General features: G+C 37.3%; 1 protein-coding gene across 1 annotated transcript in view; it reads left to right on the top strand.

The window, feature by feature from the left end:
* Nucleotides 1–15,817, top strand: part of adss2 (adenylosuccinate synthase 2) — a 29,848-nt gene extending 14,031 nt beyond the window's left edge. The window contains exons 4-13 of the mRNA XM_030155912.1: nucleotides 49–99; nucleotides 269–335; nucleotides 3,809–3,916; nucleotides 4,884–4,965; nucleotides 5,044–5,170; nucleotides 7,224–7,378; nucleotides 8,787–8,911; nucleotides 9,011–9,108; nucleotides 10,289–10,438; nucleotides 13,453–15,817. Of these exons, the coding sequence (XP_030011772.1) occupies nucleotides 49–99; nucleotides 269–335; nucleotides 3,809–3,916; nucleotides 4,884–4,965; nucleotides 5,044–5,170; nucleotides 7,224–7,378; nucleotides 8,787–8,911; nucleotides 9,011–9,108; nucleotides 10,289–10,438; nucleotides 13,453–13,505 (1,016 nt within the window). The 3' untranslated portion in view covers nucleotides 13,506–15,817. The remainder of the gene's footprint in view (nucleotides 1–48; nucleotides 100–268; nucleotides 336–3,808; nucleotides 3,917–4,883; nucleotides 4,966–5,043; nucleotides 5,171–7,223; nucleotides 7,379–8,786; nucleotides 8,912–9,010; nucleotides 9,109–10,288; nucleotides 10,439–13,452) is intronic.
* The last annotated feature ends 2,141 nt before the right edge of the window (nucleotides 15,818–17,958 follow it).

Raw genomic sequence — 17,958 nt, 5'->3', positions numbered from 1 at the left:
TCTCCCCAGACTAAAACATTGACTTTATACCTGTATTTATATTCATAGGTCTCAAAGGCTGGGAGCAAAGGTTGATCATCTCAGACAGAGCACATATTGGTAAGTCCTGCCAGGTTTCCCTTGGAGAGTTTTTTTTTTTTTTTTTTTTTGTTATCTCTGTGTGGGTGTTTGACTGTATGCATGCAAAGTGTGTGTGTGCGAGTGTGTGTGAGCCCAGCTTTCTCTGAGGTGTGTGAGAGTGTGTGTCCCCTCTCTCCCTCCTCCACAGTGTTTGACTTCCACCAAGCGGTTGATGGCGTTCAGGAACAGCAGAGACAAGAGCAAGCAGGCAAGAAGTAAGAAACCAGTTACTTAAAAATGGCAGTAGCACACACACCATGCTCATGGAGAAGAGATTCTAGATCAGATCAGATGTTTTTGCGTATCTGTGGAAGATGTTAAGTCACCTTGAATATTATCTTCCATATATCATGTAGAGATGTGCATCCAGCAGAGGACAGAACAAAGAGTGTCGCCTCATCCTTTTCCTCTGCTTTCATTGTTGCACATTTATGCTTCTATTAATCAGAGCCTCTTCTGACATAGGACTTCTTGTCATTTTAATGGGGTCTTCATCCTCCCTTCAGATAACTGGGTGTTATTCATTATTGTTGCTATGGACTCCTGCTTGCCAAACACCATAGGAAAAAAGATTTAAAAAAAAAACAAATGTCAAATATAATACCTTTAACTAGCAACCATAAGTCTCATCTACAGTATAGATGTATGCTAAAAGCTGGTAGAGTGCTGCAGTACATACACTAGTGTAGTGTCTAGTCTACTTTAAGGTTCAATTATGTGAAGTTTGTGTTGGAGGCTTTTTGTTCTGAGAGCTGGTCCCACATTGACATCTGCTAATTTCAACTGTCTCATCTGCCCACATCAATGACAGCACCAACAATATACTGATTTTGATGTACAGGACTTCATGCAAAACATCCAAACACATTTCCTCCGGATTCCTTCTTTACCTTCGTTACAGCTACAACAGAGTGCAACATCAGAAAACGACTGGCTCTCAGCTGAACACAGATGCCAACACAAATTTCACAGATCTTTTATGTTGAACCTTTATCAAACACAGAGGTCGGCCGCCACATTGTATTATTGTTGACAAATTTGATCAGTTATTGGACCTCAGACATGCAGACCTTAGTGAAATGTTCTGTTGACAATTTATAGTTTAAGAACACAACTAATCCTTCATCTTCAGCTTTCCCTCAGGTGTACAACATTTACTCTCAAAAGAAATGATTTTCTATTTTTTATGAAATTATTACATAGAAAATGTTGGCCAGTTTTAGCCCAAATTCCACTGAAAATGTGAATTTCCAGAGCAAATGATGGTTAAACTGTCAGAACTGGTGTGGTGTGATCCTATTAACAAGGAAAATGAAACTGTTGGGATCACTTTTTTGAGAATGTATTTGCACTCATTCTCTGTACATTACCATGGTTCTAATGAAGTCATGACTTATGAGGGAAACCACAGATTTAATACCCTTTTTATCATATACTTTTAATAGATTGATCGATCGATATACATTTTACATGATAAAAACCTCCAGAACAAACACACAAATCAGTGTGTTAATAGATGTTACGGGGGTAACAGACATTGGAGCTGTAGCCGTGGTGCATGTGATAAGTGTAAGACGCCCATTGTTTAATACCCTGCAGGGTTTCATCACTAAACGGCCGGCTCACCCTGTTCAGCCTGTTTAAGAGCACTTTAAGAACTGAGTATGTTGTGTGTCAATCTAGGAACTGTCTTATGAATACTATAGTATTAGTTGTATTAATACTGTTTTATTCCACAGCCGTTTTCCTCTAACAGATCTTAAGCCCAGGCAGTGAACCCTGCTGATGTATGTGAGGAATGTTAAGCCAAGCTTGCAGAGCATTCAGAACATTAAGCTCAAGAGGGACTCACTGTGTTCCTGTTCAAAGCTGGGTTGTCTTAACCAGACGGCTACTGTGTGTGTGAGAGTGTGAGAGAGTATGTGTTTCACCAGGCTGCCTTAATGGTACCGTCATTATAAGCTTTCAGCACATTGCTTTGATATGCTGATGTATCCCAGCCATCACTAGGCACCCTTCAAGCTCTGCTGGAAGTCAGAGCAGACTCAGACAGTGTGAGCTAGTTAGAGTATAGAGTATTGATGACAGGTTGGTATTATTAAAATAAAGGAGAAACAGTCTCAGTCCTACAGTATATCCAAGGTGCAGATGCAAACAAAAAGAAATTATTTTTATCACATTTCAAAGTAGCTGCTGCCAACCCAAAGCAAACCATCACAGGAGGCGGTTGATTCTAAATGTGTTCACATTAACCGTCGTTAAAATCTGATCTTAACATTATTAAAACAAACAGGCGTGGGTTTCAGATTTACTATAAAGTCTTTCACATTTTTCAACAAATCACCTCCAACATAGGCACTCTAGTGAAACTATAACAAAGTGGTTTTCAGGGCGTTTTTTTTTACAGTAAAATAAAGATTAAATGAGCAGTTCAAATATTTTACTCAATTATGCACCATGAAAGATTTGTGTGTGCTTACACTAAGTTTGTTTTGGCGTCTGTTTAGTGCTGGGTCAACATTTGCTAGTCTTTTCTAAAGTTTATTATGTAATGATGATAACTGATTTTCTACATTGAGTAACACTCTTAATAGTTACTCTCCATAAAATGCCAAGAAAATGTGAAGTGAATTTTTTAAAATTTGCAAAAATATGAATTCTCATTTAGGTGTGTTTCCATAAACAGGGGTGGAGTGAATCTAGGCTGTTTTGTGTCATCAGCAGGTGGTGGAGTAGGCAACAACACACAAGGCTCTAATAAAGAGTAGAAGTAGAACATTCTCTTGTTGTTTTTCTGTCTAAAATGTCTGATGTCTTTTTAGTTTTAATATTTACAGAGACACAGCAAGCAGGTGATTTCTTCTATGCCCATTTAGGCTTTTGCAAAAAAAACAAAAAAAAATTGTTCTTCGACATCTCCATAGATATTTTCTAATGATATCTCAAAATGTGCATCATATATGTTTACGTTGCATCAAGTTTTTTCAGCTGTAACTGTGCACATGACTGGGAAGCATTCGTTTATAAATGTAGTCATCGAATGTCAACAGATGTCCGACTTCATCTACAAACATGCTCCAACACATTCATGAGCACATGCAAATCTGACATAGAGAACCTTTTAATGCTTAGTTGTTTTACTATTATAAATAGCTCTAATGTCTCAAAGCCCTATGGGATTTGCAGTCATGCACTGAGAACACACTTGACACTACTTGCATGTGTACATACTGTCAGTTTGGACTGATTATGCAACTCAATAACTGCCACAGGTCCACTGGTGTTATTTCCACTCTGTTCCTTACTTTAAGTATAGGATGAACAGTTTTTGCTGCAGCAGGCCTTCTTTTAATAGGCCAAGAGTTGCCAAAGGTGAACATGTTCCATGTGTCATGTAAATATTAAACTGTTTGGACATAAGTCGTCCATTTCTTATTCTTGTGTACAAAATGTGGTCCAGTGCAGTATTGTGAAAACTGTGCTTTTTTGTTGGATCACACTGTTAAGTAGTGATTATCCTCTGTCTTCTTCACTGTTGAATGTTTGTTTTGGACTCATTACACATAAATATCAGCACTGGATTATTCACTTATAGTCACTTGTTTACTGTAGGGAGTGTTTGATTAAGATCACGTCTTGATGTTTCATTTTCTTCCCATTGTGTGTCTCCTCTTTTGGATCTGCTCAGCCTCGGGACAACAAAGAAGGGCATTGGTCCAGTGTATTCAGCCAAGGCAGCACGTACCGGCCTCAGGATATGTGACCTCTTAGCCGACTTCACTCAGTTCTCTGAAAGGTCTGCTCTAATTACTCAAGGTCATACTTATGTGGAGGGGCTTTACTTGTGAAACGCTCTCCATAGGCTACCATTTATCACTCTAACTTTACTAGAATAACCGGCCCAGGAATTCAGTTACTATTTTAAGAGCATAACTTTGTCCATTTCATGCTTTATGACACTTTTTTTTACTGCAGCACTTCCAGGAAAATATGTATTTTAAGAACTGTAAATCTAATCTTCATGGTGTTGTTTAAACCTTTTAAGGACAGGTTTTAGGAACACAAGAATTGTCCAGAATTTACTCATACTTTCTCATGATCAAAATGATAAACTCAACTGATTTGTTTTGTGGTTAGAAACTTAAACAGTCACACAGTAAAATAGCTGAGGTTTGTGATTTAGTTCCTTAGTATGGTCCGTGGAGCTCCTTCATTCTCAAGGAAGTATTTTGTTAAATTAAATGTAAAATGTTCTTGCCAGGGCCATGAAAAATATCAGTGGGGTGGTTTAAATTTCACACATACAGTCACGAAAAAAAATTATTAGACCATCAAAAGTCATCAAAAACAATGGTTATGCAATCAAGTACTAACTCCTGTGTATATCATGTGACTAAAACAGACAGAAAAGAAAACATGGAATGCCTAAAAGCACTGTTTTTGGCAGTACAATGCCATAGCTATTGATGTAAGAACTTAAGTGATTTTGGTTATTATCACGAAAACCATGGAAAATGTCTAGATATCAGCTCTGAAATTAAACTTTTAGGAGCTATTTTTGTTGTTATCATTATATTTGTCCAAACAAATGTACCTCTAGGTGTACCAGGCATTAAAATGAACAAGAAATTGAAGAAAACTAGTTGGTCTAATAATTTTTTGTGTATTGTTACCTGTCTTGTTTTTGAAGGAACCATGCAGATTTATGGTCACTACACACGGATGAAAAAGAGAATCATGTGAGTCATTGTGCCTGATTGCAGGTATAAAGTACTGGCCCAGCAGTATAAAGCTATGTACCCGACTCTGGAGATCGACATAGAGGGAGAGCTGGTTAAACTTAAGGTAATGAAAAATACAAAAACAGACTTCTGGAAACAGTAACTCATGTCTCCACAGTGACATTCTTGTCCCTGTGTTCAGGACTATGTGGAGCGGATCAAGCCCATGGTGAGAGACGGCGTGCATTTCATGTACGAAGCCCTTCACGGTCCTCCGAAAACGATCCTGGTGGAAGGCGCCAACGCAGCGCTACTCGACATCGACTTCGGTCAGTATAAAAATCCTTGTGTGTTTATGTGTGAGTATGCATATGGTATGTGGTTGTGCATATTCTTCAGCTGTCCTTCTTTTAATAAGTCACCAGTATACTCCTATCTGCTAACCTGTGACGTTACCCTGAGACGCTTAAAGTATGTGCTACTCTTTACTAAAGCCTTCTTGGATGTCAGAATAGCGAGGATGGTAAGTTTACTGTTTCTGAAGTGCATCCAGGCTTGACGTGCACATTCACGTGAAAAACCACACAGCGTCACCTGACTGTGCATGAACACAACAGCACCTTATGTCAGCTGATCCAGAAATATTCCCAGAAGGCCGACTTTTAATTAGAACTGCATTTATTCATTCAGATAATGATATATCATACTGTTATGTCACCGTAACACAGCGGACTTATCATTATCAGAGGCTGTGATGGCAGATTAAATTACAGTCCTCATTCAGCACTGGTTATTATCAAAACATTATGGTTATTATAACTGCAGTGTTACTGTAACCCAAGGGCTCAGTGTCCTTCTAATACGGTCAACAATGAGGCTCTATCTGCACTTTATTAAATACTGTGTCACACTGTCATTTAAACTTCAAGTTACTTTTAGCTTTTTGCATTCAGCTTTGTGTTTACGAAACATTTATCAGCACATTTACGCATTAGAGTTTTTACTTCAGAGCACTTTGACATGTCATGGTTAGTTGTCTGATGAAGGGACGTGTTCCTCTTCAGTTACACAACAGTTACTCTGACCACGAGCTCCTCTGCATGTGGACTTTTCAAGACGTCATGGTGTGGATATTGTCTTTATTTGCTGCAGTCACACACAATTAAAGCAGGAGACTCTTTCATGTTTTTGCCTCAGTGTCAACAGCAGTCTTACCTGGAGGGTTTATGCTTCAGGTAGTTTGTGCATCTCATTGTTGTGTGCGAAACACCTCAAGGGACTTAAAATGAAAATACCGTACTTCAAGGATGAACTGATTCGATTTTGTCGTTTGTCCAGGTCACTGTGACTTAACAAAACATATTTTGGTTGTAGAACTTATAGATGAATTGTCTCATTCTTCACTTTGTACAGTTTCGACTCCTCTCCTCATGTCTTAGTCTCTCCCATCGAGACACATCATGGAAGATACAGGGTGAGAGATGAGGCAACAAACAGTTAACAAAAGAGATAAATCAGTAAATGCTGATAAAACATGATGTGTGAAGAGCTGTGTGATCCGACTGATTTAGTTACAAAGTTTTGCTGTTTATGATCTTTGTCAGACAGAATTCAGGAAAACTCCAATTAACTTTGTTTCATACTGAGTAAAGTATGGACTGTTTAGTGTTTTAAGTAAGGCATACAGCTTTATTTAACAGTGACCGGCTCCCACCATAGTTTGTGTTACACCTTTTTATGGATCGGATCTCCATAAAAACATTTGTAAGGATACACTTGTATATCCTCCAGCAAAACGCTCACTCCTTGAGATGCATTTTAGGAACTGAGACATATTTATAGATGGCTGAGATTGATTTCTGGGTGACAAGCAGCAGCAGCAGGAGGAGAAGGAATGGAATGGAGAGGAGAGGAGGCATAAAGTAGAGAAACAAGAAGAGCCTAATGATGAAATGTTATCTGTAAACGTCAACTTCACTGTGACATAATGATGAAAACCACTGCAAAAACTGATGAAGACTGTATGTTTCTCACCTGAAATTATTCACTGGAATCATACATATCAATATAGAATATCCATTTCACCAACAAGTGCACTGCCTTTTATTAAAGTCCTTCAGAGTTTAATACATGCAGATATTTGTAGGGACAGACATAGATGGGAAATTCAACTTGACTAATAGGTAGATACTTAGACCTGCGAGGCGGTAAATCAAGTTTTCAGTGTTTGAGGTGGATCTGAGATGTGAACTGTTGAAGTTGTTGCTACCTCAGGCCCTTTTGAAGTGGTAGAACAAATGACAGGCGAGCATGGAATTGCTTTCATTCACACATTGTGTTTTTTTTCTGTGTTTTGATGAAGCTTCACTCTTGTTTTCGCAGGGACGTATCCTTTTGTGACGTCGTCCAACTGCACAGTGGGTGGGGTGTGTACGGGCCTTGGCATGCCGCCACAGAATGTGGGAGAGGTGTACGGTGTCGTCAAGGCCTACACCACCAGAGTGGGCATCGGAGCATTCCCCTCAGAGCAGAGCAACGTAAGCCTGACACACACACACACACACACACACACACACACACACACACACACACACACACACACACACACACACACACACACACACACACACACACAGTCATTCTTTTAAAGGTTACATTGACTTTGATTCCTTTTTTGGAGACTTGCCTTAACAGTGACCTGAACCACAACATACCCAATGGCAACCTGAAAACAAGAAAAGTCTAAACCCTCAAATGTAATTAATTTCATTGTAACGTCCAGCTTCATGTCCCCACTGTGTGACTTCCCTATGATGTAAGAAAAACATGGCACAATCACAAAGACACACATGAACCAGAATCACCTGTAAGAGTATGAATTAAAACAGTAGGTTGTTATAATCCCGTTTCCAGAGGAATTGTTTAAGGTGATCTTTGGATTTTAACTTCAAGCTGTTCTGGTGTTTAATGTTGTCTCACCAAGTGTACAAGGTGTCTGTGGATCCTTAAAAATTCTTACATTTGATTGTCCTAAATTAAAGCTTGGTAGAGATTGATAATTAATCCTTTAAAGTCTTAAAAATTGCACAGACACAATAAATGACATTCTAATGTTTGCTTTGGAAATCTTTGTAAAGAGTTTGTCAAATGTGTTATTAGTAATTGTAGCATTTTAGTATAACAGAGATGGGAATGAGCGGAGCCAGCTACAGTCATTCATGGATGGAGGGGTTAATAGTAATAATAATAATAATGATAATAATGGATTAGATTTCTATAGTGCATTTCAAGGCACCCTAAGCGCTTTACATTCTTGATCCATTATTCATTCGCTCTCACATTCATCCTCTGGTGGTGGTAAACGACATTTGTAGCCACAGTTGCCCTGGGGCAGGCTGACGGAAGCGTGGCTGCCAATTCTCGGCAAACAGCACCGGACAGGTTCAGGTATCAGCTTTAAAAACATTAGTCATGGAAAATGTAAATGTAATGTTAGATCGGTTGAAACATGGGTAAGACTGGTTCAAGGTAATAATGAGGCCTGTAGTACTGTTATTTTTCTGAATGTACGATGCCTTGAAAAATGTCTTAAAAAGTCATAAATTTGTCATAAAATTTCTCAAACCTGAAGATACCATGTTTGATATATGAAAATATCAAGATCATTTGGGGTAAAAACTTTCATACAGCTCAGTAGTAGTATTTCCTTGTTGATACAGCGCCACCCAGTGAATGGTTTATTTTACTGCCACCAGGCATCCGCATGCAGTAATGATCAGTCAGTAAAGCGTTGGTTTACACCTGTTCATAATAGATACTGAAGCTGGATCCTACAGTAACAGTTCAATACTGCGGTTGTTTTCTGTGACGGGGTCATTTAAAGTGTCAGTCTTTGTCCATGGCACAGTCTCCACAGTCCACTCTGTCTGCTCATGTGTTCTGCAGGATATCGGCGAGCTGCTCCAGACGCGAGGGAAGGAGGTGGGCGTGACCACCGGCAGGAAGAGACGATGCGGTTGGCTGGATCTGGTGCTCATCAAATATGCACACATGATTAACGGTTTCACCGCGTGAGTGATTCAGGTTTTTCGTGTATGGCCTAAGCACCTATCAGCTGTGGAAAAGCCCGGTTTTTTGTTGACACTCGTAACCCGTCTATGTCCCTTTAGCATAGCACTCACCAAACTGGACATCCTGGACGTTTTCCCAGAAATCAAAGTGGGCGTGGCGTACAAAGTAGACAACCAAATTATACCTCACTTTCCAGGTGAGTTTCTTGAGTGATGTTTGTGTAAATGTTAAGAACACTTCAGGAGAAATATCCTGAATAATACTATACAAATAAAAGTTTCCCTCACATCTATTACAGGAGTCTTCAACATTTTTTATTCCACTAAGAACTTATTTTTTTCATTTTCCCAGAGCTCCTCATGTTTTATATCTTACAAACAACAATTATTCACAGCACTGATCTGAAACCAGTACTCGATATTATTTTTATTCATCCTCACTCATTTGTGATGTGTAGTTGGTAACCTACTGACGTCACTTCATGTTAAGGCATAACAAAACTCAACAGTGTAACATAAACAGTTGACTGGAAAATGTAATTTTTGTCAGGATCAGAATACTTTTTTATGTATTTATTTATTTATTTATCAGGGACAGTGCATATTAATGAACATCTACAACATTTGCCAGGAGGAAATTATTAGTTGTTACTGTTGCACCATTCAAGTATATTAAACAAACAGCAGGAAAGAAATGTTCACTACAACAAAAAAGAAGAAAAAATAATATAGCTCTAAATATACAAGTATATCTATACATATATATGCTAATAATAAATATTAAAGCTCTCTATTAAGACACAATTTGTACAATATGTACTAAATGATAGATTATCAATATGTAAATTAAAGAAATACACAAACAAGTGTACAAAATATTGTTGTGTGTAATTATAATTATGAGTTTAAGGTGAAAGGATTTCTGAGAATTTGACTGAATAGAAATTATATCATGGAGTGACTTTGTCTTGTTAATTTATGCAGTTTTTAACCTTTCGTGAGCTACTGATTGGGGACTCATGTTCTATTATTAGTAGAACAGATTGAATATATTTGATCACTTTCTAAATAGACGATCAGTAACAAGTACAGAATGTAAAGCAAAGGAGTTAAACATGCAAGGCAATTTGATAACACAAGTAAAGGTGTTTTCTGTGTTATTAACTAGCGATATCACTGTCTGTTGCAGTGAAACCATACAAGTCAATGTGGTTTGATTCGTTAGTCTTCACTCTATAATATATAATATCTTCTACTTTTCAGTCTGTCATGAGCCTTTTCCACTTTTCCCTCCTCACGTGATCATTAATGGACTTTACCGATTTGCTGTTTGATGAGTGTATCGTCATGTAACACTGTGTTTTCATTGTGTTGTAGCCAATCAGGAGGTGCTGCAGCGGGTGGAGGTCCAGTATGAGACACTACCTGGGTGGAACAGCGACACCTCAGCTGCTAGAAGCTTCGAGGAGCTACCGGAGAACGCCCAGAAATATGTCCGCTACATTGAGGAGCATGTGGGAGTGCCTGGTACTGTATAACATACACAAATATATGTATAGACTGCAGAAAAATACAGTTGAACGATAGAAGGAACAGTACTGGTTTGTTTCTGCAGCTTGATTTATTATGGAATATAATATTATTAGATGATAAATAGTGAAGCATCAGTGTAAGAGCAGCATAGTGTTAGTGTCCTGTTTTATACACAACAACACCATATATATGTGAATGAACTGATACAGTCATACATTTTCTGTAGTATTTGATTTTTTTCATGATTTATTTGAACATTTACCATTTATTAGATTAGATTAGATAGAACTTTATTGATCCCTTGGGAAGAGCCTTTAGGAAATTAAGGTTCCAGTAGCAGCACAAACACCGAATGTATACATATATATTATATCATTTATTATTTATTTATTTATTACATCATAAATATTACAAGACAAAAAGGAAAGAAAATAGTAATAACAATAGCTATAAAAATGGTAGCGAAAACAGGAAATTTCACATTAGAAAGTAGTAGTGGAAATAAATAATAAAATAGTAATAATAATAATAAATAAAATTTAAAAAGTAATTGTTAATTATATGCACAGTATGTTTAATATGGTACAATTGTATGTAATAATTCTAATGATAATTATAGCAATCAATAGGGGAGGGGGGCTGTATTTGTTGGCTGAATACACATTGTTTTATAAGACGTCAGAAGACAAAGGTTGGAAATCACAGGTTTAATCATCAACAGTGTGTTGTGTTTTTGACACTTATTTAATCATTTTGCCTAAACAAACAAATGTAGTGGAGGAAGAATTACAATATTGACGTTATCACAGTCACCACGCCATTCTGGGAAATATAATTTGTTAACCATTTACTTACTTGGATACCCTTGTTTTGTAAGGTTTCCATAGTGATGAACCGTACATAAATGCACCAGGACGTCTTATCACCTGCTGACACATCATACTTCCATGTCACCTTCATAGCTTCACTTTCCCCTTCCTTTTTTTTTTTTTTTTTTTATACTGAACAAAAATATAAATGCACGACTTTTGTTTTTGCTCCCATTTTTCATGAGCTGAACTCAAAGATCTAAAACTTTTTCTGTGTACACACAAGGTTTATTTCTCTCAAATATTGTTCACAAATCTGTCTAAATTTGTGTTAGTGAACACTTCTTCTTTGCTGAGATAATCCATCCACCTCACAGGTGTGGCATATCAAGATGCTGATTAGACAGCATGATTTTTGCACAGGTGTGCCTTAGGCTGGCCACAATAAAAAGCCACTCTAAAATGTGCAGTTTTATCACACAGCACAATACCACAGATGTCACAAGTTTTGAGGGAATATGCAATTGGCATGCTGACTTCAGGAATCTCCACCAGAGCTTTTGCCTGTGAATTGAATGTTCATTTCTCTGCCATAAGCCATCTCCAAAGCTGTTTTAGAGAATTCATGAAGAAGACTGTGCGAGGAAAATGGTGGTCACACCAAATACTGACTGGTTTTCTGACCCCCCTGGACCACCCAATACAGTAAAAGTGCACATTTTAGAGTGGCCTTTTATTGTGGCCAGCCTAAGGCACACCTGTGCAATAATCATGCTGTCTAATCAGCATCTTGATATGCCACACCTGTGAGGTGGATGGATTATCTCAGCAAAGGACAAAGGAGAAGTGCTCACTAACACAGATTTAGACAAATTTATGAACAATATTTGAGAGAAACAGACCTTTTGTGTTCGTAGAAAAAGTTTTAGATCTTTGCATTCAGCTCATGAAAAATGGGAGCAAAAACAAAAGTCGTGCATTTATATTTTTGTTCAGTGTAGTTAGTTTTTTTTAAGATGTAGACAATTGCTTAAAAACCAATACAGTTCTGTCACCAGTCATCCTGTATTCTATGAAATGCCACAGTTATGAGGAAAAGATGGCTGTAACATGATGCACACTTAAAACATAAAATTAGTACTGTCAGACGATTACATTTTGTAATCAGATTAATCATGATGATGGATTAATCCACGTTAATACGTTAATTTTGACAGCCCTACATAAAATCAAATGATTTTACAGTTAGAACCAACAATGTTTTTTTTTTTTTGTTTTTTTTTTGGTTAAACAGAAGAATCATTTTTAAATTAATATTTTGGTCAAATTATTATTATCGTTGTTTTTTCTAGTTGATGTGTAATAAGTAGGATGGTTTACAGAGCTGGTTAACATTACACTGGTCAACAACACATTTATTGTTTAAGTTTTTTGAGCTGATTTAAGATAATTTTGGTGTGCTGAATCCAAAAATCCCATTAATTTTGCTCAATCAGGTCAACTTTCTGAACTATGCTACATATCGGCTTTTTAACATTTTTGCTTACATTTATGGGCATTTTCACATCATATGATACAAAATTCTTTCATATTTCTTGCAATAAATGAGTTCTGAAGATTTTACTTTTGCCAATTTATGATTGTTTTTTTTAATATTACAGGTGAATGAAATGGCTTCGACTAGAAGATCTTGCAAAAATAAGCCTGACGTATTCTGCTACATCTGCGATGAATACACTATTGTACCTAACAGGAATCAAGTGATCAAATGATTTTTTTTCTCTTAAAACCTATTTTGGGTGAGAACTATATAAAAAATCAACTGATAAAGTCACAAAAATGTAATCAATTTTGTGAGAAGATCAAATTTTTCAAAATCAAATTAGCAAAAAAACCTGACCTGATTGAGAAAAATAGATGTCATTTTTGGATTTAGCGGTGCAAAATGGTCCTAATTCAGTTGAAAAAACCTAGACAACTTGCAAAAAACATTTTTTTGTAACCCAGTGTTATCAAATAAATCCAGACAGAACTATAATGTGAAGCTGTATTCTATCCTCATGTCTACCTCTGAGATGTAGCTGAGTACAAATGTACCCTGCAAAAAATAGAAATATTCAAATAATTTCTAAACGATCCGAGCGCATGTAAATGTACGTTCATCCACTCACGTGTACCTGCCTGTGTTTGTTTCCTCAGTGAAGTGGATCGGAGTGGGGAAGTCCAGAGAGTCAATGATCCAGCTGTTTTAGACGGAGGATAGACAGACAGAAGTCCAGAGGATGCACAGCAGCGTCCCCCGCCCTCACACACAGCCTACCTACCTGTCTCAGCTCTCCCACAGAGGCATGACTGTCATGTCTTAGTGCTTTACCACTGTATCATCAGACCGGACCTTCCCGGAGCAGACGGACCTCCGTGTGTGAACACCTCCCTCCATCCCCATCAGGATTTAAAAGTGTTTTCAGATAACGGTGCCACACTCACAGTCAACACACACTTTGATTTGCCCGTGTTTATATCGTCGCCGTTCATCGCTGACGTACGAACACTCATCACACTCCGCAGCACCAGCTACCGTCAGGGCGAGAGAGGGAACGAACTCAACACACAAAGGACATACACATGCAGATACGGGATCACTGCCCGATGGAACTGTCCGCACATGTTTGTTTGGTTGGGTTGTGTGTATTTTTGTTGATCTATGCTGTGTTATACATGCGCTGTGCCACTCTGTTGTTTTAAAGAAGTAGTTTGACACTTTGGGAAATTTGTTCATTTTCTTTTTAACGAGAGTTCGATGACAGAACCAGTAACACCTCTATCTGTTCAATGGAAATAACACCAGTTAGCTTAGCATTACAGCTAATCTCAAACAAAATAATCCCCTTGAGTTAACTGAATACATCATGTCATTTATATTTCATACAAAATTTATGTCGATTCCAAGAGCAGTGTTTATCCCAAGAAAAAGCCTGTTATTTATCCATTATTTGTGGATGATGCGAACCTCATAAATGTGTTAATTGGTGCATTTTAACCTGGTACAGTCATTCATCTCCCTTTAGACAGACCCAGACTCGCTGCTCACTTTGTTTTTAGTCTCTCTGCCAGGGGTCACCAACCCTGATCCTCGAGACCTACTGTCCGGCATGTTTTAGATGTTTCCCTCTTCCAGCACACCTGACGGTCGTTATCAGGCTTCTGCAGAGCTTGATGATAGGCTTATCATTTGAATCAGATGTGTTGGAAGAGGGATACATCTAAAACCTGCAGGATAGTAGATCTGAAGGACCAGGGTTGGTGACCCCTGCTCTACACTAACCAGCAGCTGGCTTTAGCTTCATACTGGGCGATAAGATCTTAAAATGGGGTTGAGTTGATAATGATGCTTTGGACATTTCTGCTTCATGAGAGAATCTAACAAATTAACCTTAAACCCATGAACCACCGAATGTGTGTAGATCTTTACTAGCAGGTGAGTGTTTGTACTAAAATAGTAAAAAAAAAAAAAAAAAAACCCTTCTCTTAGAGCAGGGGTGGGCAACTCCGGTCCTCGAGGGCCGGTATCCTCCATGTTTTAGATGTTTCTCTCTTCCAGCACACCTGGTTCAGTTAATGATCAGCTCATCATCAAGCTCTGCAGAAGCCTTAGAACAATGTAATGGCTTCCAGGTGTTTTGAAAGAGGGAAATATCTAAAATATGCAGGATACCGGCCCTCGAGGACCAGACTTACCCACCGCTATACTGCGATTTAGTTTCTTTTACAGACATATTTCTGTTCCTGTTGTTGTCAAAGATTTCCAGTGCAACTCAAAAACTCAACATGTCTGATGTAATGTTGTGTTCAAGTACACCTCATAAATGCAGTAATCTATACATTTTTAAAACAGGAACAGCGATCACCTCATGAACCTCAAAGCATGAAAGCAAATCAACAGATTTCTGAAAATGTCAAACTATACCTTTAACCTCAGCACTTTAGAGGCTTTGGAATTTATCTGCTTTGTGTTTTATTCTGCCAGGTGCACAATACATCCTGACACGATAAAGGGATCCTTTAATAGTTAAAATCCATCTTTTTGTGTCTGTTTTCTGTCACGGTTTGGAGGGAGTGGGACCTCTGCAGTAGATTGCCTTGTAATTCAACCAAAAAAAAAAAAGTAAATCATTCATGTAGCTAGAGATTTCTGTTTGAACTCATGGGAAATGTTGGTAAAAATGTTAATCATCGACTCATCTCTTCAAACTGTGATAATAATATTTCAGGTTTTATTTGTTGTCAGAGTTTTCCATTAACTTTTAACCAACGCTGGTTTTACTGAGAATGAACAGAAATGTGTCTACGGTACATTTATATTCTTCAGGGTTTGAGTGGAAATCGGTTCATGCTGCATTAATCTTCTCACATTTTAGATTTTTTTTTTTTTTTTTTTTTTAAATCTAGTCATTGGCGTCGTTTTCATGGGTTTTAAGTGCAATGTTCTGTTATGGTGTAAAGAAAAATATAGTGTAATAACTTATCTTGCAACAGAAATTTAAAACTTGATTTGATAAATATATAAGAGCTGGTCATCTTTTTTTTTTCCTCCAATTTTTCTCAGGTGTTCAACAAAAAATGAGTATTACCTTGTGTTGAATTTTGCAGATGGTGTATATGTACACCAGGGATTTTAACAAACTACATTTAGTTTGGGATATTTACTAATCCTTAATCATCAAAAATAGGTGATTTTCCAAGCACGTCTTAGAGCTCGAGTACATGTTCTTATTAGGCCTGTATGAGATTACGACATTTGTCAAATTATTAGCATGAAATTTCCCCAATATAAAATCAAATCCATGTCATCTTTATCTACATTTAACATGTCTACATTTAAGTCTGAACCCATTTTACAAGAGGATACTTGGCTCAGGAGTTAAAAACAATAGTTTCTCTTGGGATTCTTTTACCGTCATATTTAACCGATGACACTTAAAACACTGTGGACAGTTTTTATCAGATGTAAACTAACTGTATTGCAGTTGTTATTCAAAGGCAGCTTTTGCATTTGTTAGATAATATGACTCAGACAGGCGTACCTATTCATTCATTCCTGCAGTTACACTTGTGTGCCCCCTAGTGGGATTTTAGAGGTATTACCACAGCAGTTCATCTGTCCTGCTGCTCATTGTAACTTCTTCTACATCCATAACCTCTACTTTCCAGCAGCAGAAGTTCTGTGTTTTCCAGATACCCAAAACATAAGCCTCCTATATTTTTTCTTCAACGTCCCTTTAAACTTTTCCATCCTCTTCAGTTCAGTGAGTTCAGACTAAATGAATGTGATTTAGGCTACTAACACAAATACAGTAACGAAACTCTCAACGCTGGAGTCCACGGCTTCGTGTCGTCCAAGATCTCCACGGTGTGTAATGAGTTTCATGTTAAATGGACCCTTTAAATATGTCTGTGTGTGATGCATGTTTTCAGATAAATGGATCTCAGTCTCAGTTCAACAGCCAGGTAAACTGAACCATACATTAGCAGCATCACCAGATTTTAATAAAACACACGGGAACATAATGAAGACTGATGCTTTGTGAAGTTTGGTTAATTAATACTACACATGAAATTAAGTAACTGTCATTTTTATCCAGTTACGCTACTCATTCATTGCTTTTCAAAACACCAATTCTAATACTGTTTTTTCCAGCTCTGAACTTAACAGGAATCACCGGTTTAACTCATACATTAGGACTCTCAAATAAATGAAGCTTAACATGTAACCTTTAGTTTATTCCTTGTTTTAACTCATACCCCACAGACCCTGGTCGACTAAAGTAGGCAGTAATAATAGTGTCATGATATTAAAACACACCAAAGTCTATGACATTAACCTTTTCATGCATGAATTATGAGAACCTTAGTTGAGATTTTTGTCCTGAGTGTTTTTATTCTTTTTTAGGCATGAGAAAAACAATATGATTGCAGTTGTTCTTTGTTTTTTTAATGAACCTATTTTTCACGGGGTTACAAAAATGTCCACTTAGCTGGACACCATGAATTTAATTTTTTAAAGCAAAGAAACATCTATTTAAAACCCATTATCAGAAAGTGATGCACTGTGTAAACCAGGGGTCTCAAACATGCGGCCCGGGGGCCAAATGCAGCCCGCCAAAGGTTTCAGTCTGGCCCGTGGGTACAAAAGTACAAAAATTCTACAGTCAAGGCTGTCGAATTCATTTTTGTTCAGGTTCCACATACAGACCAATATGATCTCAAGTAAAATAATAGCATAATAACCTACAAGAAATAATGACTCCATATTTTCTTCTCTGTTTGATGTGAAAAAAAAATCTTACATTATACTTATAAAAAAATGACTTCAAATTTTTGTCTTTGTTTTAGTGCAAAAAATGGCATTAAATTATGAAAATATTTACATTTACAAACTATCCTGTAACAAAGTGTGAATGACTTGAACAAAATTGAACAACCTGAAATGTCTAAAGAAAATTAAGCACAATTTTAACAATTTTCTGCCTGTTACTAAGTGTTTTGTGTCTTTGTAGATCCGATCTGTAATGCACATGTATAAATAATAAGTTGAGGCATAATATTGTTATAATTGCACTCATTTTTATTTGAATTTCATTTTTTTCAGGTTATTCACATCTCTTTTGTTTGGATACTTTATAAAACTAAGTATTTTCTTAATTT

The sequence above is a fragment of the Sphaeramia orbicularis genome, chromosome 15, assembly GCF_902148855.1.
Source record: "Sphaeramia orbicularis chromosome 15, fSphaOr1.1, whole genome shotgun sequence".
Classification (NCBI taxonomy): domain Eukaryota; kingdom Metazoa; phylum Chordata; class Actinopteri; order Kurtiformes; family Apogonidae; genus Sphaeramia; species Sphaeramia orbicularis.
This window is presented reverse-complemented; position numbering and strand designations above follow the sequence as displayed.